We start from the raw sequence: 26616 nt of genomic DNA, 5'->3' as shown, positions 1-26616 counted from the left end.
GGGGAAGCAGGAAGTCGTGTCCGAGGCTCAGGCAAGGTAGAGGAGCCAGGGTCCCAGGTGGGACAGGAAGGGGCAAATAAGGGGGGGAGACCCATCCCCCCAACTCCGGAATTACGCAGAAAGAGGAGGGGAAAGAGGATGGGTCTGCCAAAGCTTTTGTGTTGGAGAAAGACGCGCCAAAAGCCATTCGGAGGTTCTGAACCCGACTGAACACATGGCTCCGTGTATATAGCAATGACTTCAGCACTGTAAATACGCAGCACCAATAAAAGAATAAAATGCAGAGCTGTGTAGAGTCGTTACTCTGAAGTAGCCCGCTCCGGCCACTGTGACAGGTAGGCACCACAGACAGGTTTTAGTGTGTGTGCCCGCAATACCTCATGGTGTCTTTCCTGAAGGTTCAACTGAAATGTGGAAAGATGGGAGAAATTATTTTGTAAAATTAGTGCAAAGACATCCACTAATGCCCCTTGGCCACCCCAAAAGTAATGTATTCACAACAAAACCCCTACACCCCCCCATGAGCAATTCACCAAAATGTTCTTTTACCTTTGATAATGATCAAATGCAATTTCTGTTCTTATTAATTGATGGAGGATACTTTGGGGGGGGGGAGAACACAGTGCTAGTTTTAGCTACTGTATATTGCTACAAATGTTGCTTTCTCTCTTCCTCTCTCTTCCACATGGTGGCAGGATTTCACACTGATTTACACTTTCATAAAGAGAACACAAGCTGCAAAAAGTTTTGGGAATTTTTTACATTTCTTACTTCTCTAACTACACAGAAAAAAACAAATAGTTGCCTTTTCCTGTTGCAGTTACCCAACAATGCAAAATGCAATAATTCAGCCCTCCCTCAGAAAGATTCTGCCCTGTCAGACTGCATCTATTTTGGTGATGGTTTTGATACCAGGTATATAAAAAACCTAAAACATCACCACCATTATCATTATCATTAATCTGAATAGTTCTGAGGCAGTAGTAAAGTTTAAACTTCTCCACCCATCCCAGCACCCTGATAAAGATGCAAATTGTCCTCTCCCTTGTTATCAGATGAACTATTTATCTCTTGCCGAGATGCATTACGACCTGGAGTCAGTCTGGATCATGTCCTTTTTGGTTGCTTTGTGCAGAATTGGATCAGCAGGTTCTGGGAGGGCCTGTGTGTTGTGTACAAGGTGGCAAAGCCTACTTTTGGCCAAACCCATCACTGGAATGGAGGGTTCGTCAAGGGTGAATATGACCCTTGGGTCTAAACAGGTAAGCCTGCAACTGAACTAGTGCCTGGTTAGACACCCCCATCAAATATTATACAGGTAGTGTGGGATTCTCTACAGCAGAGGTTCTCAGACCATAAGGAAGCACTCCTTCATTATGGAGTCTGCAGGGTATGTTTCCACATAAGCCAGGTCTAGTATTTTGAGGGCAAGAGCATTTTCTCATTGACCCCAAAGAGGTGGGGTTGCTGCCCACCTTTGCCCAATGATGGCATGTCTCCGCTTGAAATGTTGCCCCACAGCAAGCCCTGTCTCTGTGGGTCTGGTGTATGTTTCTCACTATTGCTCTGAATACCAGCCTCCAGGTAAAGCAGCATTCATTTCAATGTAACTTCCACCTCCACAGTTGAAAGAGAAATTAAGGAAACTCAAGCTTGTTGGTTACCCTACTGTTATGCTCATACGGTAGTTCACTACGACTCCTGCTTTTAGTCCTCTTAAACAGAAGTACATTTCTTGTGCTGTTCAGGAGAGGGAAAGGCAGGTTGTCAGACTTCCATTATGCTTAGGAAGTAGGAGTGGTTTCTCACTATCCGAATACTATTTTGTATAAAACAAAAAATAAAAACAATTCCTTCCAGTAGCACCTTAGAGACCAACTAAGTTTGTCATTGGTATGAGCTTTCATGTGCATGTACTCTTCTTCAGATACCTTCTTATCTGAAGAAGTGTGCATGCAGACGAAAGCTCATACTTATAACAAACTTAGTTGGTCTCTAAGGTGCTACTGGAATGAATTTTTTTGTTTTGTTTTGTTTCGACTACGTCAGACCAACATGGCTACCTACCTGTAACTAGTACTATTTTGTATACAGTAATTCACATTTAATAGTGTCAGGCTGAACAGCAGCCATTCTCAAAGACCGCTCTCTGTGTGTGTGTGTGTGTTTGTTTTTTCTGCAGAGACAAAGACTGCCTCAAAATTTGGGAGCTATTTCAAAATGCCTTTATGTACAAGCACCCATGCAGGGTGACAGAGGAAGATTTCCAGCCTCTGATGGACCTGGCCAGACAATCCATCCCATGTAACAAGGTAGTTATTTTGTGCTTGTTGGTTTCCCAAGAAAATTATTAAAGAATATTTTGAATTAAATTGTAATCAAGATGTCGACTTAAAAACTGTTTGGGATGCAAGTAGGGCAGTTTTAAGAGGTTATTTTATTCAGAAAAGTGCATACCAGAGGAAAGTAAGGGAATGTAAGAAATTGGAAATATATGACAAATTAATAAAGAAAGAGAAAGAAATGGTTACAGACCAATTGGTTACAGGAAGTAAAGAGAAACTTAAAGAGATTAATTTATTACAGATATTACAGATTCAGTGCTTGTAAACCAATAAATGGAAAGGAAAATTAAGTTTGTAAAACAAAGGAATTTTGAATTTGCAAATAAACCAGAAACGTTTCTGGCATGGCAACTTTAAAAAGAGAGTAGACAAAGATGAATGAACTGATGAAGGACGAAGTACACATAAACAATCCACAAGAAAGCAGGTAGGAATTAGTGAGGTTTTACACAGATCTGTATAAAAGAGAGAAAGAAGACTTTAAACTTTTAGAGAATTATATAGAGCGAAGTAAGTTGGGTAATATTTTGAGTGAAAGTGCAGAGCTATTAAATATGCCGATCTCCACAATGGAAGTACATCAGGTGATAAGCCAGGGAAAATCTGTGAAAGCCCCTGGACAAGATAGGCTCCTGGTGGAGTACTACAAAAAGTTTCAGGATGAGTTAGGCCTACACCTAAAATATATTATGATCAAAGTGTTAGAAACAAGACAAGCACCAGAAACCTGGAAGGAGGCTCATATCACTTTGATACCCAAACAAGATAAAGACATGACAAATCCCAAAAACTCCTGCCCGATATAGCTATTAAACTGCAATTATAAGTTATCTGCAACAATATTAGCAAATAGACTCAAAAAATTATGAGGACCAAGCAGGCTTTCTCCCCAGCAGACTATTAAAAGATAATGTTAGGAATATTATAAACATAATAGAATACCTAGAAGTGCATAATGAAAAACAGGCAGCATTGATATTTCTGGACACGGAGAAGGAGTTCGACAATGTGTCTTGGATATTTATGAAAAGAGTCCTTGTCAGGGAGTTGTTGCGGCTACTCCCGAGTAAAGACGCTCCAGTCCGTTCTGTCTTTGAGGGTTTTATTGTGCATACTATTTACAGTGCAGAGATAGCAGAAAACATGACCTCCTAGACACTCTCAGAATCCAGCAATGGCGCCTGTCTGCTTCGGGGCCAGCATAATAGCCTGGGGACCCCAAAATGCCACTCCCTAGCCCTACGTTTGGGGCGCGCCTCAATTTGGGCGCCGGAAGGAGCAGTGCCCCTTCTTCCGCTGGCTGACTGGGGCAGTACCTGGGCTCCAACGTCTCCCTGAGCTGTCCCTGAGCCCTCCCTCCGCCGTCTCTTCCCCAGAGCATTGCCAGGGCTCTGATGCCTCGCTGAGCCTTCCCTCCTCCATCTCGCTTTCCCCTGACCCGCTGCTAGTGCTGTCGCTGGGCGAAGTGCTAGTCAGGATGATGGGGGGAGGCTCCCTGTATGGGGAAAACATTTTTAAAGGCTAGAGAAGCAATATATACTGAAAAATGAGAAAATATTATTTAAATAAAACTATATCTGATGGGTGTACAGTTATGAAAGGAATCAGACAAGGATGCCTGTTGTCCCCATTATTGTTTATTTTGATTTTTGAAGTATTGGCACAAAAGATAAGAATGACAAAAGAAGAGGTATAGGAGTGGGTCAGCAAAATTACAAGTTAAAAGCATATGCAGATGATATTGTCTTGACCTTAGAAAATCCACTAGAAAGTGTACCAGTGGTACTGGAAGATACAAGGGAGTTTGGCAATCTAGCAGGCTTTAAACTGAATAAACAAAAAACAGCAATGTTCGTCAAAAATATGGATTGTCAACTTACAAAAGACTTAGAAAGAACTAGTGGTATAAAGAGTGAAAAGAAAGTGAAATACCTGGGAATATGGTTAATAGTAAATAATCACAACATCTTTAATGATAACTATGTAAAGGTTTGGAAAGAAATAAAAAAAGACCTGAAAATCTGGAGTAGAATACAATTGTCTTTGCTGGACAAAATTTCAGCTATAAAAATGAACATACTCCCCAAAATACTAATCCTATTCCCGACAGTACCTATAGTTAATGACATTCGAAACTTCAAGGAATGACAGAAAGATCCTTCTAAGTTTATTTGGCAGGGGAGAAAATCCAGGATCAAACATAAAATTTTGATTGATACCAAAGAGCAAGGCGGTTTTGCTCTCCCTGACTTACAATTATGTTTATGTTGAAAGAATGGATTTTACTACACAATAGCCACTTCTTAGATCTAGAAGAGCACAGGAAGGCCTGAAACTGGAAGGGAGAATTGGCAGAAATTAAAATACCCCCCTCTACATGTAAGCATAACTGTATAATGAGCAAGGGGGGGGGGGTTACAGGAGTTCATGGAGCAAACATTGCACCAAAAACAAAACAACAGAACCTACCCATTCTTACTACCAAGACTTTTTGTTCTTATCTGTACAGATGCCCAAATATTTTCTGCCACTACTTCCTGGTCTCTTGCTCCGTAAGAAAAACAAAACAAAACCCCATCCTAAAGCTTTAAGCCCAAAGTTGAAAACTCTATTACTGTTATAGTTCAGGAAATGTGTAAGAGCTGTGAATTCAGTATTGACACTTTACTTACAGTCACTGTTTTGGAGCAAGACAAAAGACCTTGTACACCGTTACACAAAAACTAATCGTGATTTCCTCACATTGGAAGACACCTTGCTAGGCTACATGGCAGATGGGCTCTCATGGTGTGGAGACCCCTCCAGCCCAGGTAAGAAGATATCCTATTCTCTACAAAAAAGAGATTTAGGGTTTTATCCCCCTTCTAGTATGGGGAAGGGTAGGAATTGTATCCTTTAAGAAGGTTTGAAGTAGAAAGGATATAATAATGTATTATTAACAGTTATCCAGTGATTGAAAGATGCAACTTCAGAATTAAAGAAAAGAAATCAAAGCAATGGAAATAATGTACAATAGATACTCTATATAAAGAAGGCTGATCGCCAAAGAATTGATGCTTTTGAATTATGGTGCTGGAGGAGACTCTTGAGAGTCCCATGGACTGCAAGAAGATCAAACCTCTCTATTCTGAAGGAAATCAGCCCTGAAGGACAGATCGTGAAGCTGAGGCTCCAATACTTTGGCCACCTCACGAGAAGAGAAGACTCCCTGGAAAAGACCCTGATGTTGGGAAAGATTGAGGGCACTAGGAGAAGGGGACGACAGAGGACGAGATGGTTGGACAGTGTTCTCGAAGCTACGAACATGAGTTTGACCAAACTGCGGGAGGCAGTGCAAGACAGGAGTGCCTGGCGTGCTATGGTCCATGGGGTCACGAAGAGTCTGACACGACTAAACGACTAAACAACAACAACAGATACTCTATATGTGTGTAGACACCAAATTCACCCACAGCCCTACTTTCCAGTTGTAGCAGAGGCATTGCACTGTTATAAGAAAAACCTGCTCCTTTTTCCCTTATGGCATATCCAAGAGCCCATATAGAGTCCTTAAGTGGGTTTCCTATCGGTAGGAGAAAATAGCAGAGGCCAACCAGAGAATATTGAGAAGCAAAGCAGCTGGTAAGCCTGATCTTTATTAAACTGTTGCAACAGCGTCCTCACTCACCACACGCAGGAGGGAGGAGGAACCCAGAACAATGGTGCGCAAGCCCTTATATAGACTTTTGAAATTGCCCACCCTGTAGCCCGAGACCACCCCCCAAAACATCATACATGCTTCACAGGAGGCGTCTCCAGCAGAAATCCTGTTTGCCATGTTTGTTAATGGCCACTGATTGCTTTACCTGGGCAGCCTGGCCACTCTTGTGATGGTAAATACTTTTAGTTCCTGAATCCAGGTCACAGGCTCACCCTATTCATCCAAAAATTAAAAAAATTCCTTCCAGTAGCACCTTAGAGACCAACTAAGTTTGTCATAGGTATGAGCTTTCGTGTGCATGCACACTTGCTACTGGAAGGATTTATTTTTTGTTTTGACTACGTCAGACCAACACGGCACGGCTACCTACCGGTACCTGTAACCTATTCATTCAGAAATATGCCCTTAAGACAGGATTTGTAAGCAAAAAGACAAAGGGAAGGCTTTCCCCATTTCCTCCCTCCTTGGAGAGAAATATATTGAGGTCAATTTGGGAGAGTCAAAACAGTTTCAGAATTGCTCTCCTGTACTATTTCAGACATGTGCCTTATATTGTTGTTGTTTAGTCGTTCAGTCGTGTCCGACTCTTCGTGACCCCATGGACCAGATCACGCCAGGCATTCCTGTCTTCCACTGCCTCCCCCAGTTTGGTCAGACTCATGTTCGTAGCTTCGAGAACACTGTCCAAACATCTCGTCCTTGTGTTTGCCTTGTACATTTATGAACATTTATTTTCTACTTGAGACCCTAGAATTCTTACTTTCCAGTTGTAGCAGAGGCATTAAAACTTAGTTCTTTCCCCCCTCCCCTCTCATAGGGCACAATATATCAGTCTTGTATTTATGCTCGAACTGTATTTACTATAGGAGTCAACTATGAATCTTGCCCCGAATGGACTGAGTGTGAGAATAACCCTGGTTCAATGTACTGGAAAATGTCATCCAAGATGGTATGTTCTATGCAACCCAGGTCAGAGATCCTGATATATATAGTATGCTTCACTAATACACAATTGAATTAAAACTAATGGCTAATAAAAAGAAACATTATCCCTTAACCCAGGGATAGCCAAGATGGTGCCGCCAAGATGCTGTTGAAACACAATTCTCTCGTCAGCCTCTGCCAGCACAGCAAATGGTCAGGGAAGATGGGAGTTGTAGTCCAACAAAATTTTGAAGGCACTCTATTGGCTCCCCCAATATGGTTGGGCATTTTGAAATTACCTTAACACCACTTGCAGAACCTGGGCAATCTTTTCTTCACTTAGGCAAACTCGTAAAATTGGTGACCGTTGAAAGGTAAAAACTGTAAGTGGATACAAGGTGTTGAACAGGTTCTCTTGTTACATTAAACTATGTTTTCAAATATGTTTTAGTTTGCAGAAGCAGCTTGTGGTATAACTCAAGTGATGCTTAATGGGTCCATAGAAGCTGGAGCATTCAGAAACAACAGGTATTTTCCCACTTGGCTATAATGCCTGCCTATCCATGCCCAGGTCATTGTGGATATGCCACCCAAGGCCTGTGTATATCTTCCTGATGTTCCCAAAGTGAATTGATAGACGTGATGTTATTGTGGATTAAGAAGGCAGCCATACTGCTTCCAGGTAGGTTGTTCTTACTCTTGATTGATGGAGAGGTAAATAAAGACTCATAATAAACAAACTAGCTTTATTGCTGTCAGGAAGAGTCAACTTAACACAGCTCATTGGCCTTATCCTGGCCTTTGACAATTTAGACATGTATTTTAAGGACTCGCCCTATGCTTGTGATTGTACTTCATTTTAAACTGTTTTGAATATTGTACGGTATTTTAAATTGTTGTGATCCACCCTAACACCTCAGAGTGAAGGATGGGTAATTAATAAGAATAATACATACATATGTACATACATACATCTTCTGAAATTACTAGGTAATAGCAACGATGAGATTATAACATCTATAAAGATTTTTACCCGATATGTTTTGTTGAGGCTGGTAAACATCTGAGCTTTTTTCTTATGCTCCTGCTCTTTCAGCATTTTTGGCAGTGTTGAAGTTGTTAACTTAAATCCGAATAAAGTCTCCAAGATGCAAATTTGGCTTATGCAGGACATTGATGGACCACAAAGGTATGTTTTGTATAATAACTCTCTATATCTAGGGTTCAGTTAGAAACAGACTACTACAACATGGCACATCCTTATCCAACAGACATGCTGTTTTCCAAAGAATGATTCTTTCTTTGTTAGCAGTACCATGCTGCTTTCTCAGTAAAAGCTCAATTTAGGCAGTCATTTTAAAGGTGGTTTTTTGTTTTTGTTTTTGGCTGCTGCGGCTGCTGTTAAATTAAGCACTATTTTTAATTATTTATCTAGTACTTTGGTATGCAATCTATCCCACATATTAAGTGCATTAAAAAAAACTATGCATATTTTCTTTTCTCTTAATTTTTGGCATAGCCTTTGTCTTTTGGCTGGAGACAAATTGGATACTGAAAACTTCTCAGTTTAATGTCATGTATTTCCATGAAGAATCCGGTGTGAAATGGGTGTTGTGTGACATCCTTAAGCTTCCTCGCTCCCAGGCCTACAATTTGAAACATTACTTGGAGAGAAAAAGTACCTGTTCAAGTCTGCGGTGTTTCAAAAACCCAGTGCTTTTTTCTGGGGGGACGCAGGCGTAAACATTTTGTGAATCTAAATTTGGTCTCAAATTTCTCTTTCAAAGAGAAAGGAGGAGGTAGCAAGAGTGTCTCAGTTTAATAAAAATTTGAGATTTTTCATACAAGATAATATTGTACCAGTTCAGTATTCCATTATGTTATCTAGTAATATTTTATGTAAAGAGCTTTGGAGAGCTCTGCAGGCAATGCTTAGAAATGTTTTGTAAGTGTTGCTCTTACTGTTTGCCCTGCGCTTTTCTGGTCTGTTTCTGAGCGCATTTTTTCTTCCCTGGCACTTTCCCCAGGGAAACCTGATCTTTACCACTCAATCGGAGCAAATAGCAATCTGGGTTTCCCCCGGAATGCCGTTGGCTCCGATTCAACTGTCAGCAGTGGGTTTTTGCCGGGCAAAAGAGAAGTGTGTTTGTACTAGCTGTTAATTGATGCTTTTGAATTATGGTGCTGGAGGAGACTCTTGAGAGTCCCATGGACTGCAAGAAGATCAAACCTATCCATTCTGAAGGAAATCAGCCCTGAGTGCTCACTGTAAGGACAGATCCTGAAGCTGAGGCTCCAATACTTTGGCCACCTCATGAGAAGAGAAGACTCCGTGGAAAAGACCCTGATGTTGGGAAAGATGGAGGGCACTAGGAGAAGGGGAAGACAGAGGACGAGATGGTTGGACAGTGCTCTCAAAGCCACCAACATGAGTCTGACCAAATTGTGGGAGGCAGTGGAAGACAGGAGTGCCTGGCGTGCTCTGGACCATGGGGTCACGAAGAGTTGGACACGACTGAATGACTAAACAACAACAACAACACCAGTACATGTGTACTCCTGCTATACCCATTTCAATTCCCAAACTCACTGCTTTCCTATGCTTTTTAAAATTGTCACGGTCCGGTCGGCGTGCGGTTGAAGCCCTGGCTGAGGATGTCAGGACCGGCGGCAAGATGGTGCTGTAGAAGCAGGAACAGGTGCAGGGTTGAGGGTCCAGCAGCAGGCAGTCGCAGGGTCAAGGAGCAAGGCAGAGGCGAAGGTCTGGGAGTCAAGGAGCAAGGCGTCGGCAAGCCAAAGGTCCAAGGGTCGAGGATCAAGGTGTCGGCAAGGCGAGGGTCCATGGAGGAAGGCGTCGGCGAGGCAGGGGTCCAAGGAACAAGGCAGCGGCAAGGCAAGGGAGCAAGGAGCAAGAGGCCAGAGGCAACCAGGCAGGGATAGCGTTGCTGTGGGAAAGAGCTGAAGGGAAATGCTGAGCTTTTCTCCCTCCCAGCTCCTGCCACCAGGTGCAGTGAGGTATCAAGTGGCCTCACCTGAGTGACCACTCCTAGCTTCTCCAGCACAAGCTGAGGCAGGCCCCAGTCCTGCAAAGCACTACAGACCCCAGAACCTGACTCCTGCCCATACTCCTGACAAAAATGGTTCAGCACTTTTTAAATAAACAGTTATTCTGGAATCTGGAGATTATGGCATACTGAGGGAGGGATTTCGATTTTTATATCCCCTTAGCCCCCTCCCCCGTTGAAATGCTTATTGTGATTAACAACTGCATGAGGGGGGAGAGCTGGGCCATGCTATCAGGCTGCACCTCCTGTCAGTGTCTCCTGCTTGCCTCATTCCTTAGCTGTCCACACACTGATGGAATATCTGCCGTGGGGAAGACTTCTAACTGCTCTAAGGCGCTCCTTGTTATCTAGAAACTTGTGCAGTCAGGATCCAGATCACAGAGAGAGTCTATGCAAGTTGAGGAGGCTTCCTTGTTGCAGACGTTCCCCCAACATGTAGCCCCCAGGGACATGGCAGCTAGCCTGCACCTACCCATTCATGTGATTTTTATTCATATGAGGAAGAACAGGTCAGAGGAAATAAAGACTCTGGAGCTCTAAAGAACTTCTATGGGTCATGCAGCAAGGAGAGGTGTACTTTCCTCCTCTTAAAATGCTTTTACTAGTTCCTGTAGACAGTTAATTTGTAAACATTACAGCACCGACGGACCTACAAATTTCATTCTGAATAGAAATGTGATTGCTTTTATTTCCAGTGAATCTTGCACGGGCCAATCAATTTTAAAGCTGAAAGCTATCCTAGAAAGCCGAAAGATAAGTGTCTCTTGTGAAGATAATTACAGGTAATTTTGTGTACCGGGTTATCAACATGTTTTAAAACAGTGAAGGCAAAATTAGATGTGATGGAGGGGGCAGAAATCACACATCCCCATTCACTCAGATATAAGTGGAGAGTGGGGAGTCTACCCAAAAAATTGGAGTGGTGAGCCTTTCTGCCCTTGACCCTAGTTGTTCCTGGGTGGGTTGAGGTTTTTTCATCCTTTGCAGAAGGGAAGGGATCAAAGAAGGCAGAAAAGTGCTGGAGGAGGTGACTCCATGGAAAGAAAGACTCCGAATGGAGCAGAAGTCTATTCCTGATGCCACCTCTGAAGGCAGCCCTGTTTAGGGAGGCTTTTAATGTTTAATAGATTATTTTATTCCATTTTCTGTTGGAAGCCGCCCAGAGTGGCTGGGGAAACCCAGCCAGATGGGCGGAGTATGGATAATAAATTATTATTATACAGTATATTATTACTTCCACATGCTAGTTTGACCTTAAATCTGACTGACTTAAATGGTCGAAACAGCTCCCCCAATGATCTGTAAACATTGCTGAATGTGGGTATCTCCTTTTCAATACGAATTTGAAGCCTTAGCTTGTATGGACATTTCATTTTTGCAAATTACCCATTTAACTAGGTCCTTAAGACTCATTTTTCTTAAACAGCACCCCCCACACACACCGTGTCACGTGGGAAACAGTTGCTAGAATCAAATGGAGTTTCAAAAGCAGTTTGATGTGGCATTGGTCAAAAAGAAACACGCCTGAATTAACACAAGTCCTTTGCCTATACTCAGCTTGAATTATTTTACTCAGCAATTCAAAGTATTGTGCAAATAAGAATATAGAGACGGAATAGTGTCATAACAGCTTAATTTCTTAAAGGAGATGTTTCAGTAGGGCATTTTATTGAAAAATAATATATATGTGATAAGAATAATATAGGAGAAAACTGGGTATTGAAACTTGCTTAATCTAAATCATATATCCCAGTTTACAGTGGCCCTTTAAAGTACGCTTCACGCAGAGTATACGCAGTCAGAAATTGACCTGGCTAAGAAAACACCACCAAGAGCGTAGGGCATTATCTCCCTTAAATGAAACCCCTTACTAGCTGTACGCTTGTAAAAGCATACAGAAGAAAATACAAACGGTTGGGTTTCTTTAACTGAAAAACAAACTGACTCTAAAGAGACTTTAAACTAAAGATAAATGCTTTCTCTCTTAGCAACATTCCAACCTTCAACCCATTCCAAACCTCCCACAAACTCCCACATAACTCCCTTTAAACTACCCAAGAATTAACAGTAAACAAGCTTTATAACTAAGCAACTCTCATACTAAGATTCAACTGAGGAATCTCTTAAACTGAGAACAACTGAGAGAGTGATCTACTTAGAGATGAATCAAATGAAAGATCTAACTAAGAGATACAGAAGGCTTTCTGGCAGAGCCTTATATACAAAAAACAGAGCCCATGCCTGTGAGCAATTAACAGAAACACCGGCACCTGTTTCTCTTAAACAGACAGTATTTACATTAGGCCGGCTCTAAAGTAACTTGACTATTCAAAAAATCCAACACATTTCAGTTCAGAAAAGCTTTGATTCCTCTGTAAGAGCGGAATGTTAGTTATTGGTGCTCATGCAGCCAAACCTGTTTTTTGCTGCAGTAGCAGCACCAAAAAGGCCTCCCCAGAGTGCAAACTGGGGCAGTGTTTATGGAGGTTCTGAGCTGCCATGAGGAAAAGACCTCCCTCTCATCCTTGCTGATGTGGCCCAAAGGAAAGCAGTGCGGTAGTACATTTGGCCCAATCTGTGCAGATAGTTAACTTTCAAGCCTTATAGGGCAATAAAAGCTTTCTGAAACTGTGGCTCAGTTTATTCCAGGGGTTGGCAAAGCTGCAAAGCCTTGGTTGGTAAACTGCCCCCGAAATCTGGGGGCAGGCTGGAGTAGGCGCCATAGCTGCCAAGTATCCCGTTTCCGCCGGGAAAACCCCTTTTTTCCTACCGTTTCCCGGCGGTCTCCCGTTTAGCTTTTAATCCCGATATTCTCCCTTAAATCGGCTTCTGCCGGCGGCCATTTTTCTGGTGCCGCTTTGCCCTTCTATGGGCACCAGAAAATGGCGGCGCCGGCGCCAAAAGTCGCTTCCGCGCATGACCGGAAACGCGTAAAAGCGACTTCCGGTGGCGCTTTGCCCTTCTATGGGCATCAGAAAATGGCGGCGCCGGAAGTCGGAAGTCGTTTTTACATGTTTCCGGGCATGCGCGGAAGCGACTTACGGCGCCAGCGCTGCCATTTTCTGGTGCCCATAGAAGGGCAAAGCGCCACCGGAAGTCGCTTTTACTCAACTCCCGGTGTCGCGCGCTGCCGATCCCGGATCTTTCCGTCCAGGACTTGGCAGGTATGGTAGGCTCGTGGGTGCGGGCGGGCACACATGCGCACATCCCCGTTTCCTTGCTGCCAGAGGTGGCAGTGGAGGAGGTGTCTGCGGCTTCCTATTGGCTGCAGGAAGTTCCTGCAGCCAATAGGAAGCCACGGCTGCGTCATGGAAGTCAGTCCCCACACAGCAAGCCGGTGCCACGCTGCACCCGTTTAGCTCCATGCAGGGACTGACCGAGTGGGCGGGGGCTAGTTAAACAACCCCCCTCTGCCGGATGTGGCCCGGGGACCGTAATTTGCCGACCCCTGGTTTATTCTGTTATATGAAACAATGGAAATAGCCATCATGTTATAAAGACAGAAAGATAGGGATATCTGAGATTATTTAAGTAGTAATTTTATTAAATGGCACCTGTGCTCTTCAACACTGTATTTGACTAAAACAGCCACTAAATGCAAACAAAGTTGCTAATGGATTTCTTATGTCTTGTAACAGGCCAGTTCAGTTGCTTCAGTGTATCAGTAATCCTGGCCACGCCAGCTGTGAAGCCTGCTCCTGAAAACATGGTACCCTATGTTGCTTATATCATTGTTCAACTTTGTATAGTATGGAATGACATTTCTAAAGGGAGTCAGATATAAAAGCTCAACTAGCTTTGTGAAAGGCCTGTGTAGTTTAAACCCCCAGGCCTGCTACAAACTAGATCCAGACTAATTTAAATTCCACTTTCAAAGGGTCTACTTTCAGCATGAAAATCTTTGGGTCCAGTTCATAGAGAGAAGGGGCTGGAATGGAATGAAGAATCGAAAACTCTTCACCTACTGTTTGTCATCCAAGATAATGGAAAGATTTGATAGGCTGTTTTTGTTTATTTAGTGCATTTATATTCTGCCCTTCTTCCAAGGATCTCCAAGTGACAAACATGTTCTTCCCCCTGCCATTTACTTTCACAAAAATCCTGTGAGGTAAAAGCTAGACCGAGAGATACCTACTGGCCCAAGATTGCCTAGGGAGCTAAGTGGGGATTTGAACATGAGTCCAGGTCAACACTCCAACCTCTGCAACAAAAGTGGGGAACCTCTATCCCGTGGGTCAGATTTGGTAAGCGAGAACTCTCCATTTTAACTGCAAGGCTGTATTCTCCAAACCACACCCACCTGCCCCACATCTGACATAAGATGTGATGTTAGATGTGGGGTAGATGGCATGCCTGGGGCTGGAAAGAAGTCCCTATGCATCAGTTCCTTGGTTCACCCACTTGTCAGTCACCTGACATCATTATGGAGAGATAAAGATTTGGCCTGCCAGGCCAAAACTGTTGCCCAATCCTGCACTACACCACATTAGCTCTCTTGTTTCAGCTACTGATGAGGATAAATAAAAGGCCCATTACAGTCCCTGTAGTTAATGCTAAGCTTTCCCTTGTGCTCACTACTGCAGAGGACCTCAGCATCAGAGGAAGAGAAAATCCACACGCTTGAAGCAAGACCCAAAAATGCCACAGCGAATGATCTCTGGACAAAAAGGAGCAAGAAGTTCTCTACAACTAACAAGACTCTCCTGAAGTTGGCATCACTTGGTCAATCTTCCAAGTACAAACTCTTCAGGACAAGTTCAAGAGGGGTTTGTTTCATTTGAAGTTGCAATGGGATGTGGCATCACGCCTTGAAGGACTGTTTTGAAGGGACAAAATGTTATTGCACTGAATAAGTGGTTTTATTCCCTTACATATGGGAAACCGTTGGAGTTATTTAATAAAGGCAAAATCCAAATGCAGTAGGCATCAGATTAGTCTACCTGCTCTTGAAGGGTTTGATTTTACCCTTCTTAACATTTGATACGTTTCATAATTTTCGCAAGAAGCGGGCACATTAGGACCTTGCTAAGTACGTGCCAGGGGTACTTTTGCTGCTACCTCTATCACCTGCAATCATCACAGAGTGTTTAACAAACTATGAGCATGAGAGTGAGAAATTTAAATACGTTAGTGGACCTAATTTAGTAATGTTAGTTAATTTCAATGGGTCTGCTCTGAGTAATTGAATACCACCATTTTGTGTGCAAACATGAGCATGGCAAAAACTTTTTAAAGAGCCCCCCTCCCATGCACCCTCTATCCTTTTACTTGATCCTTTTAAAGCCTTTTCAAGTCCTCTTCTAGGCTTTTTCTTTATCTTTTATCTTCTATTCTTTTAATTACGTCTTAAACTTTTACTCGGAGGAATGAGGGAATGAGGGAGTGAGGGAGTTTCTAGCTATCTCCAGCTATACCACATCCATCTTGTGGCTGTCTCTCCCAGCGTATACTCCCTACATACTCCCTGTTGCAATTCCTCATTTACTGAACAGAACTGAATTGAATTTTAACCGAACTGAGGTTTCTTAACCCCAAGTGACCTTAAACAAATATGGTGACGACCCGGAGCGGATGTAAAACTTCAGGAACTACCTTGCTCGATGAAAGATAAAAAAAAGCTAATAAAGCTAATAAAGCTACTTTAAAGAAAGCACAATCTCTAAGGAAGGTGCAAACAAAAATTACTCGCTTCTACTCGAATAAGGGAAAAACTGAGATTACTAGAAACCAGCAGGATATAGAAACTCCTCCTCCCCCCTCCGTTACTAAGGCTTCGAGCTGCTACAACGATGGGCAGATCCTGCAGAGAAAAGACTGCGTCGAGGAAAGCCATAATAATGGATTAAATGCACTCAAAACATCCACAATTCTATCTGATACTGATGTTGCACCATCTCTGATTCTGAGTGCTAAACTCCAAGTTCCCCCTGAATTATCCCAAAACCAAATAATGGAGAACTTTATGCTAAAACAAATTTCAGATCTTTCTTCGGGAAATACCAGATCACTTAAAGGCTCCCTACCCCAGCCCCCGATGAGAGACGATGAGGAAGTTTCAATTATTAAATGGCTTGCCCTCTTAACTGAGGACATTGAACTTATAAAATCTTATTTGGCCATTTGCACGAAAACCCTGACCACCGTGATAGACATCTGTAAAATCTTCTGGACCCAGGTGGCGCTGTGGTTAAACCACTGAGCCTAGGGCTTGCTGATCAGATATATATGGGATCAAGGGACAGTGGGCTTTTTGGCAACAGCCACCTTATAAAGAGATTCTGACTCTGGCGTCATGATTATCATCATACCGTTCAACTTTGCATCCCAATAAACCAAATGATTTGTTTCCGTTGAAGTCCTGAGTCTGTAGTTTTCACTGGTTATGCTTCCTTCCTTGTTTCGGTGGGTTAATGGAGGACTCAGCTGAGGTCTTCACCTGAGTGGCCACTCCTTGCTTCTCCAGCACAAGCTGAGGCAGGCCCCAGTCCTGCAAAGCACTACAGGCCCCAGAGCCTGACTCCTGCCCATACTCCTGACAACATACAAATTATTTGAGTTACAAAGGGGAAAAGTGGGGGCGAATTTCTTCGACTTATGATCGGGCCCTCACTGCCGCCGCTGCGCTGCCCCACGCTCGCCGCCACTGCATCTGCCGACCTCGCGTGGGATTGAGCCCTCGCTGGCTCCACCGGGTCTTTTGGCCACCCGCGCTACTTTGCCACCTCCTTCACTGGCCTCCTGCCGCCCGCGCTACCTGCCAATCTGGCCCTATGACCGGATCGGCAGGTGGGGAGGCCGGCGGCTGTGGCGGCAATGGGCCGGATCCGGCCCTATGGCCAGATCGGGCCCTCGCTTCCGCCGCCGCTGGCCTCCTGCCGACCCCCAGCTGCCGATCCGGCCATAGGGCTGGATCGGGCCCTCGCAGCTGCCGCCACTGGTCTCCCACCAGCCTTTAAAGTGCCTTTTTTTTTAAGGCCCCGAAACAAATTAATCCATTCCCAATGCATTCCTATGGGAAACATCGTTTCAACTTACGAATGTTTCTACTTACGAATGTGCATTCGGAACGGATTAAATTCGTAAGTAGAAGTTCCACTGTACGTGTCTTTCACAAACCCACAGACCGCAACTCCATGCTTCATGCACTTTCATTCCATCCACCTCATTTACTTAGAAATCTTCCGTACGGCCAATATTTACGATTAAAGAGAAACTCTTCATTACACCAGGATTTTAACATCTCTGCTAGGAAGATGACTGCTTCCCTTGTCCAACGCAGATACTCGCAGAAAACACTAAGTGAAGCGCTAAGGAGAACGGAAAAGATAAATAGACAAGATCTATTTAAATCGCGCCCGGACAAGTTGAATAATACTTGCATCACTTCCACTTTACAATATACATCTCGCACATCTGCTATTAAAGCCATTGTTTACAAACACTGGCATTTACTCTCCAACATTCCTGGCTGTCAAAAAACACCTCTTTTCGGACTTAGAAAAACACAATCCTTCAAAGATTTTTTGGTAAAATCAGATATACTTCCGAAAACCACAACAAGAGAAGATCTTCCCTTTGGCCACTTCAAATGTGGAAGATGCAATGTATGCAAATATTCTTTGCAGGTAAAGGAGTTTTCTGATCAACACCCCAAGTTTAAGTTCACTATCAAACATTTTAGTAACTGTAATACTAAAAATTGCATATATGCATGGATTTGCCCATGCCAAAAAATGTATATTGGCAAATGCTCTAGGCCTATAAAACTCAGAATAAGCGAACATCGCTCTAGGATCCGTAATCACATCTTGGAGGCGCCACTAGTCGAGCATTACACTCAGTTCAAACATACAGAGGATGGCTTTTCATTTTTTGTAATATGGACATTACCGCAAACCTGCTTTCACCGAAAGAATAACGACAGACTCCTTCTTCATTCAACAAGAATCTAAATTTATTCATCTCTTCAACACATTACATCCATGGGGCTTGAACAACAGTCTTGACTTTATAGCATTTTTATAATTATCTTTGGATCTGGATACCACATTGAGTTCAACCATGTTTCTCTGCCTTTAAATTATCTTAGCACATTCTAGTATTCTTAGATGTAATACTGTTCCTTTAATTTTGCAGCAAACCACACCTTTTGTCTTATTTAAATGCTGCAAACAGTTAGCAAGTCAAACACACTTGGTACACTCTGACCATTAAAACATTGGTAAGCTACCTCTATCTATTATAAGCGATATAACTTTGTATTTAGAAAACCACATGTATTTTTGGTGTAAGGACAATTACTTTAAGATGTTTTATCATTTAAAGCATAGGCAAGCTACCTCTGTCCATTATAAGCGGCTTAACTTTGTATTTAGAAAACAGAATGTAATTTTGGTGCAAGGATAGTTATTCTTAGATATACCTTCAGGGTTCATTTAAAACATAGTTATCTCTGTCTTTTACAAACCATAAAATTTTGTGTTTAGAAATCAGAACGTATTTTTGTTATAAGGATAATTACTCTTAAGATTTCTTTCTAATGTTCAAATTTCAACATTCCAGCTGATGAAGAATTAGCGAAACAGGGCCTTGTCCCGGGATTTTTTTCACTTGAATGAATTTTTATTTGCCTCACTATCATATTGGAATTGATTCCTATTTGAATTCATCCTATCATTACTTAAATAAAACCTTTTGAAGACTCACTTGAAATTCATCTTCCGAGTTCTTGCAATTTACTGTTTATTTCCTAACGGAAATCATGGCCACACTTTTACTTTCAGAGTGGGCGGACACACACACAGAGTGGAAATGAATGGGTTGGGGGGCGGGGGGGGAGGCTGCTTGTTTGCAACCAATCGGAAGCTTCCTTCTAAGCTTTCTCAGACAGTTAAAAAAAGACCTTTGCATTTCATGCTGGGAGAGGCGCAGAAAGGAGCCCACGTCAGAGAACTTCCGCAGGAGCGAAACCTCAGCTCTGTTCGCAGCAGATCTTCTCCTTTCAACGTGCAGAGCCTTTCCCAGGAGGAACTCCAGCGCCTCCTGCTGGACTTTGGTGTGCTTGTGCGCCACGCTCAAAAACTTAAGTTAGATATATCATTTCTCAGCTGTCAGTTCAGTGTGCAGCCTACTTACTAAAAAAAGTAGCAAGAAAGAAGGAAAGCATTCCTGGTTGTCTTGGTAAGAGAACTTTCATTGGGGAAATACTTGTGAATTGAAATAGCACAGTGAATTTGATCATGCTTCGTGTGTGAATTGGCTTACCAATGGCAGATTGTTTGTGCTATCAAGTACTTACTTGTGCGTGTGAATGATCTCTGTGGTGTATGGGGTAGTACCTCTGGGGGGGGGACACGTTGTGCTCTTTCTGGGGTAGTTTGTCCACCTTTGGTCCCCCCCTGCACTTAACTCTCCCCTGGGGTTCCTAGAAGCTATCAGCAGGTGACAGCAGCCACATTCCCAGCAAGGACTTTGACTGGCCACCTGTTCCAGGTGAAGGCCTCCAAGTGGTCTCAAATCCTCAGTGAGTCAGGGACTTCCTCTGCATGCAAAGACAGAGTCTGGCAGATTGAGCAGACGAGACCCAGAGTGGGTCCAACAGACAAGAAGGCAATTTCTGTCTGTGCTGTAGAGGGAAGCAAGGGGCAGGTGCGGCTCTGGTGCCTTGCGGGACATCTTCGGGAGAAGAAAAGGCTAAGGAGTAAAGCCTACACAAATCTGGAGCAGAGTCTCTAAGACGCTGGGATGTTTCCTGTTTCCTCCTTCCAGCAACACCTGCAGCCAAGCTGGTGCTCTGCTTTCCTTTGGACCCCAGCAGGGAGGCCAAGAGGGGATCTTGTCTGGGCAGCCCAGGACCTCAATGCACACTAACAAGGCTTGTGCCCTGGAGAGGTCATTTTGGTGCTGTTCACACAGCAGTATGACTTCACCCCCCCCCAGGTGAAAATCCCTGATCCAGTGGTGGGACTTTGTTGTTGTTGTTGTTTAGTCGTGTCCAACTCTTTGTGACCCCATGGACCAGAGCACGCCAGGCACTCCTGTCTTCCACTGCCTCCCGCAGTTTGGTCAGGCTCATGTTCGTAGCTTCGAGAACACTGTCCAACCATCTCGTCCTCTGTCGTCCCCTTCTCCTTGTGCCCTCAATCTTTCCCAGCATCAGGGTCTTTTCCAGGGAGTCTTCTCTTCTCATGAGGTGGCCAAAGTATTGGAGCCTCAGCTTCACGATCTGTCCTTCCAGTGAGCACTCAGGGCTGATTTCCTTCAGAATGGATAGGTTTGATCTTCTTGCAGTCCATGGGACTCTCAAGAGTCTCCTCCAGCACCATAATTCAAAAGCATCAATTCTTCGGCGATCAGCCTTCTTTATGGTCCAGCTCTCACTTCCATACATCACTACTGGGAAAACCATAGTTTTAACTATACGGACCTTTGTTGGCAAGGTGATGTCTCTGCTTTTTATGATTCTGTCTAGGTTTGTCATTGCTTTTCTCCCAAGAAGCAGTGGAAGAAGAAGGTGGGACTCTAGCCACCTTTTAAAACCCAGAAATAAATTTGTCTGTTCCACCACCCCCAGGCAACTTAACTTGTCACCATTGCTGCAAATTCCATAAGTTATGTGCAATGTGAAGGATAGTTGTACCCCGCTGTTGTTACATGTAAGGTTTTTTTTTTTAAATGTACAAAGGTTAGGAAGCTTCTCACTTTGTTTAACAGAGTCCAAGGGTCTCTGTGTCCTTGGAGAGTTATGCAGTAGAATTTTCAACAGTGGGACCTGTTATCAAAATAGGATCTCCCTGAGAAGAAAATAATAAAACTCTTGTTTGCTGCCAACTTTTATCATTCAGCTGACAAACTCCTAGAGGACTACATCCAGAATTCTGATTTAAGGCATTGCATGCACAGTAGCTTACCTGCAAAACTCAATCTAAATGTTCTGTTCTTTGTCATTATTGATTATTGTTATTACTATATTACTATCTCCTTACAGGTGCACAATGTCGGCTGAAAATAAGCAACAGCCTCTTAAGAAGCCAGAATTCAGCAAACAGCAAGCCACTGAATTGGTCCAAAAGATATTCGGATTAACTGTGTCAGAGCTCAAACCATTGCCGAGCTATGATGATCAGAATTTCTACGTGTGTGCTGCTGCTGCTGCACTCGAAGGGAAAGCAGAGTGCGCCCAGAATTTTGTCCTCAAAATAACCAATTGTGAAGACAGCCAGAACTCTGAACTCATCGAGGTGCAGACCCGGGTCATGATATTCCTGAATGGCGAGGGCTTTCCCGTGCAAACTCCTCATTCCACAAAAGAGGGCGGAATAATGTTTCTGGAATCCGTAGGTGAGGGGGTTGAAGATGCATTCTACATTGCTATTCTGCTGGTGCCAGCTTCTTCTTGCAAGGAGCCTGGGCCTCTCTCTTCCCCCTGCAGCTTGTGTGGCTGCACGGAAATAAGATCCCTGTTGATCAGAGCAAAGGCCCATCAAGTCCAGCGGGAGACCAAGCTGCCTTTGAGCAGCTCACAAGCAGAACAGGAGGGCAACTGCAGCCTCCCTGCTTGTGATCCCATACCCTCCAACATTTCTCTGATGCAAATAGGGGTGTCCTGTTCAACAACAACAACAATTGTTTATACCCTGCCCATCTGGCTGGGATGCTCCAGTCGCTCTAAGAAGCTTCCAACATGTATAAAAACATTATAAAACATTAAACATTATAAAATCTCCCCGTAGAGGGCTGCCTTCAGATGCCTTCTAAAGGTTGTACAGTTACTTATCTTCTTGGTGCCAACATTTCGCCAATGAAAACAGGGACATCCTAACAAAAAGCAGGACATTCCAGGATCAAATCAGAAACTGGGTGGCTTCTGTAAACCTGGGACTGTCCCTGGAAAATAGGAATGTGATTGTATTGCATTTGTTTTTGAAACTATGTCATTTATATTTTGATATTTTTATTATTACTGTTTTTAAAGTCAGTTTTTTTTATTGCTGTGATATCCTTTTGTGTAAACAACTTAGAGCTCTTCTGTATGTGAATCTTGCTGAATAAAATGAAATCTCTTTGCTTCTTAGATACTGGCTCTGCCAAAAGCGCATATATAGTGCGGCTGTTGAGCTACCTCCCAGGCAAAACAGTGGCCACGATCCGCACGAGTCCTCCTCTTCTGTATGAACTTGGGCGGATGGCAGCCAGGATGGACAAAACGCTCACGGAGGTGAGATTTGGGAGTATGCCTTAGGTTTAGGTGAGCCCCGTAACTAAGCGCCTCATCACTTAGACTAGCTGCTATTTTAATTTTCAGCAATGCCATGGAGTAAGCCAGGGGCATTGTGGGGAATGATTGTGGGGCCTAGAGCCAGCTGTTCAACGCTGCTCAGGACGCCAGCAGTTTGGGTGCCGGGGGGGGGTGTCAACCTGGGATTTGGGTGGGCTAAACATTTTTTGTTGACTTTATATCGCTTTTATGTCCGTCTGCTGGTGCCAATCTGTAACCATTTGGCAGTGTGAGATATTTGGCTCCAATATGTGGGTAACGGAGAAAGCTGAAAATGCTCACATTGAAGGGGGAGGGGGTGAAAATGCAGGTGGTCTTGGGTTCAGGGCCCAGCAGTATTTCCAGGTTGGAAAGGGTTAAGACCTCTACCCGAAACTCTGGACAGCCACTGGTATGAGAAGATAGAAGGGATCACTGCAACACTGCCCATATGCACTCAGTGGTTTTCTTTTTGTTTTAATTGAAACAATGTGTTCCTGTCCCCCCCCCCATTCACCCGCTGCCCAAAAGAAATTCCAGCATCCGTTGACGAGAAGTCTCCACCGAGGTGGCTTCATCTGGAATCTGGCTAATGTCCCTCTTGTGGAGCAATACATCCATGAGTTGTGCTGCAGCGATTACATGGATGCAGTGAAATGGGCCATTGATCAGTTTAGGCGTAAAATAGTGCCAAACCTACGCTCCTTTCGGCCCTGTAAGTATCTTTTTAAAGAATGCACTGTGATATAGTTGTTGTTATTTGCAGAGGCATACCTAGGGTCCATTACGCCCTTGGCAAGGAGCTGTACCAGCACCCCACCCCCCGAAAAAAAACCCACTTTACGAGAAGGTGCGAGGATGGGAAGCTCCTCCTGCAGTTGATCTCCCTGCGACACTGGCATTGCCTGCAGTAACACACATATAAGTCATGCATGCCATAGTCTGATAGGTAATTTATGCAGGAGGGGGGGGCATGGCTTGCGCCCCTGGCGGAGGCTGGTTTCACCACCCCTAGGTGTGCCTCTGACTATTTGATTTTAATTCTGCTAAGTGTTTTCTGTGTGCCTGAGGGAGGTGGGGTGGGGAGAGAGGGGCTTCATGCATTTGGTAGCTCTATCTTCCCTGTGATACAGTTGTATACAGTGCTCAGTTGTATATTTGGCCCCAAATTAGATTAAAATAGTGAGCCTTAAAGTACATGCTCCACTGAACTCTGGATAACTGATTTCTGCAGAGACGGGCATCAAATTGCATTGCAAGGCAGGGCATATATTATTTGAAGCAGACCATTCCCTCCCTTCCAAATGTTCAGGCCCATACTTTTTCAGTCCAAACAACATCAACATAAGAAGACCCTGCAGGATCAGGCCAGTGGCCCATCTAGTCCAACATCCTGTTCTTACTGTGGCCAACCAGATGCCCATTGTGGGAAGCCTGCAAGCAAACTCTGAACACAAAAGCAGTCGCCTCCCCTCCTGCGCTTGCCAGCAACTATGGAGGCAGAGGAAAGGGCCATCCTGGCTAGTAGCTGCCAACAGCCCTCTTGTCGATGAATTTGTGCAATCCTCTTTTAAAGCCATCCAAATTGGTGGTCGTCACTGCCTCCTGTGGGAGGGAGTTCCATAGTTCCATTCCATGCACAAGTGGGAGGTATTAGCAGGCTTGGGGAAAACTCCAAGGGTTACAGAAGTGCAAAAAGTAATCTAGGGGGGGGGAGCTCTAAGGGGAAGGGGAGCTCAGCCCCAAAAGACATCCCAGTGAGGATTGAGCATCCTCGTTGGCCTAGCAGTTGGGGAGTGGAAACGGAGAACTGGGAAACGGGATAATGACATGGAGTGACTGGAATCCTGAACAGAAGCATTCAACACTGCAACATTCTGTTACATGCCCCACTTGAATGATATCACAGTTTTTCTTCGTTCACTTTCAGGTATCATTCATGGAGATCTCAATGACCACAATATTCTAGTAGATACCGATGTTACTTCCCCTAAAGGCTCACAGTACAGGGTGTCTGGTATTTTGGACTTTAGCGACATGAGCTATGGCTACTACGTGTTTGAAGTGGCGATACTCATCATGTACATGATGATTGAAAGCAAGGATCCCCTCAGCGTGGGAGGCCATGTTCTCGCCGGATATGAAAGCGTCGTCCCGCTGACAGAGGAGGAGCGAGGTGCCCTGTTTCTTCTAGTGACTGGGAGGTTTGCTCAGTCTCTCGTGATGGCTGCCCACACCACCCTCCTGCAGCCCGAGAACAAAGAGTACCTGATGACCACGTCCAAGACAGGATGGAAGCGCCTGCAGGTGCTCTTTGAGATAGGCCAAAAGGCTGTGGAGATGATCTGGTTTAACACAGCAGAAGCGTATGCCAAAAAAGGGCCCTCCTAAATGTTGGGTTAGGTGGTCACTCAGATTCACACGGTTTTAAAATAGGGCTCTGCCCAGATTAAAGTTTCAATACTGCTACCTGAATGAATTATGCCAATACTTATTTATCCTTTGTATAATTTCATCCTGCTTCCAAAATCTAGTTTTTCAAAGAATTTTAGTTTGATTCCATTGGTCAGAGCCAGCACACAGAGGCCTCCAGGCTTGTTTGCTTTTTTCCTCCTCCCCCCACAACCCCCTTGCCTTTTGTGCCCTTGATTGTAAGCCTGTAGGCAGGGACCAAATTTTTACTGTAAGCTGCTTTGGAAGCCTAATTTCATCTGAAGAGTAGGATGAAAATCACTTTAAATAAATATTTTTGGGAAAGCTTATTATTCTATTGCTGGACCTTTCCTTCAAATATCTGAAGGCACTTTGTAGCCCCGAGAGCTCCTGACTAGCCCAAGGTCTTTGCCTCCGTTTGCTGGGCAGAGTGGTTGGGGAAACACAACCAGAAGGGTGGGGTAGAAATAATAAATTATTATTACTATTACTATTACTATTACTATTATTATTATAAATATTGAAGCTGAGTAGTTGTGATTCCTACCCGAATTCCCTTCCCTGTATAGGGAAGTTTTTAATGTCTTCCTGTGTTTTAATTTGTTGCAAGCTGCCCAGAGTCAGATGGGTGGCATATAATGAATATATTATTATTTATTTATTTATTTATTTATTTATTGACACATTGAGGATAGATAAGAAAAACAAGTTATAACAATATTTATACCAGCCTTTCCATTAAAAAGCTCAAGTACAACAATTTAAAACAAGATAAAACAATTTATTAATATGATTTAGAGTACAGTGAAGGGTTGTTTGAAACATGGTGGCATTATTATTATTATTATTATTACTACAGTATTACATTCATTTCCCATTTTTTTTTGCCAAAGAGCTCCAAGTGGTGCACATACTTCTCTGCTTCTCTGTTTTATCCTCACAATGACCCTGTGAGGTAGGTTAGGCTGTGAGGCAGTGACTGGCCCAAGCTGCCCGGTTGGGGAGCTTTGAACCCTGCTCTTTTCCCAGGCAGCCCTCAAAGGTTGCATCTATATGCAGAAATTAGCATATGCATATTTTGTGCACATTTGGGTTTTCTGTTTTTCATGACAACTTTCCTTTGGGTGCTGGGACAAGGAAGTAGCCCTTCGTTGGAAGTGACTCTTACCCCAGACTCAGCTGCTTTCCCCCCCAAAAGTCCAAATATCAGCCACACTGCAAATGGGACACACTGGGACAACCAATGAAAGAGAATTTTGTATTTTAGAAGACATCAGAAGGCAGCCCTGTATCAGGAGGTTTTTAATGTTTGATGTTTTTATATTATGCTTTTATATGTGCTGGAATGGGACGCAGGGGGCACTGTGGGTTAAACCACAGAGCCTAGGGCTTGCCGATCAGAAGGCTGGCGGTTCAAATCCCCGCGATGGGGTGAGCTCCAGTTGCTCGGTCCCAGCTCCTGCCAACCTAGCAGTTCAAAAGCACGTCAAAGTGCAAGTAGATAAATAGGTACCGCTGAAGCGGGAAGGTAAACAGAGTTTCCGTGTGGTGCTCTGGTTTGCCAGAAGCGGCTTTGTCATGCTGCCCACATGACCTAGAAGCTGTATGCTGGCTCCCTCGGCCAATTGAGCGAGATGAGCGCCACAACCCCAGAGTCAGTCACAACTGGACCTAATGGTCAGGGGTCACTTTACCTTTATGTGCTGGAAGCCATCTAGAGTGGCTAGGGAAACCCAGTTTGGTGGGTGGGGTATAAATAATAAATAATAAATTAATATCATCATCATCATTTTGGTCAATAAGCAGTAGAGAAGAAAACAGAGCATATAAGATACAATATAGTGCATTAAACACACTCTTAAATACACTCTTACATGTAGAATTAAAAACAAT

At 43.7% G+C, this 26616-nt stretch overlaps 2 protein-coding genes across 4 annotated transcripts in view; both read left to right on the top strand.

Moving 5' to 3' along the window:
• The window catches only part of LOC148687256 (ADP-ribosyl cyclase/cyclic ADP-ribose hydrolase 1-like), a 47702-nt gene extending 32946 nt beyond the window's left edge, over positions 1–14756 (top strand). Inside the window, exons 2-9 of one of the 2 annotated variants that reach the window (XM_088657236.1) lie at positions 2183–2312; positions 5020–5155; positions 6912–6994; positions 7421–7497; positions 8066–8158; positions 10730–10816; positions 13673–13743; positions 14618–14756. In XM_088657236.1, coding sequence (XP_088513362.1) covers positions 2183–2312; positions 5020–5155; positions 6912–6994; positions 7421–7497; positions 8066–8158; positions 10730–10816; positions 13673–13736 — 670 coding nt within the window. In that variant the 3' untranslated portion in view covers positions 13737–13743; positions 14618–14756. The remainder of the gene's footprint in view (positions 1–2182; positions 2313–5019; positions 5156–6911; positions 6995–7420; positions 7498–8065; positions 8159–10729; positions 10817–13672; positions 13744–14617) is intronic. The other variant, XM_088657240.1, reaches the window with a different exon arrangement.
• Positions 14669–25052, top strand: HYKK (hydroxylysine kinase). 2 transcript variants are annotated; one of them, XM_060279088.2, is made up of 5 exons: positions 14669–14800; positions 21022–21374; positions 22109–22251; positions 22822–23005; positions 24221–25052. In XM_060279088.2, exons 2-5 carry the CDS (start codon positions 21029–21031, stop codon positions 24679–24681), a joined length of 1134 nt encoding a protein of 377 aa, XP_060135071.1. In that variant the 5' UTR covers positions 14669–14800; positions 21022–21028; the 3' UTR covers positions 24682–25052. The 2 variants fall into 2 exon arrangements, with proteins under 2 accessions (XP_060135071.1, XP_034970029.2); XM_035114138.3 differs by lacking the exon at positions 14669–14800 and adding an exon at positions 18919–19214.
• The last annotated feature ends 1564 nt before the right edge of the window (positions 25053–26616 follow it).

Source organism: Zootoca vivipara, chromosome Z1, assembly GCF_965207765.1.
Source record: "Zootoca vivipara chromosome Z1, rZooViv2.hap1.1, whole genome shotgun sequence".
Lineage (NCBI taxonomy): Eukaryota > Metazoa > Chordata > Lepidosauria > Squamata > Lacertidae > Zootoca > Zootoca vivipara.
This window is presented reverse-complemented; position numbering and strand designations above follow the sequence as displayed.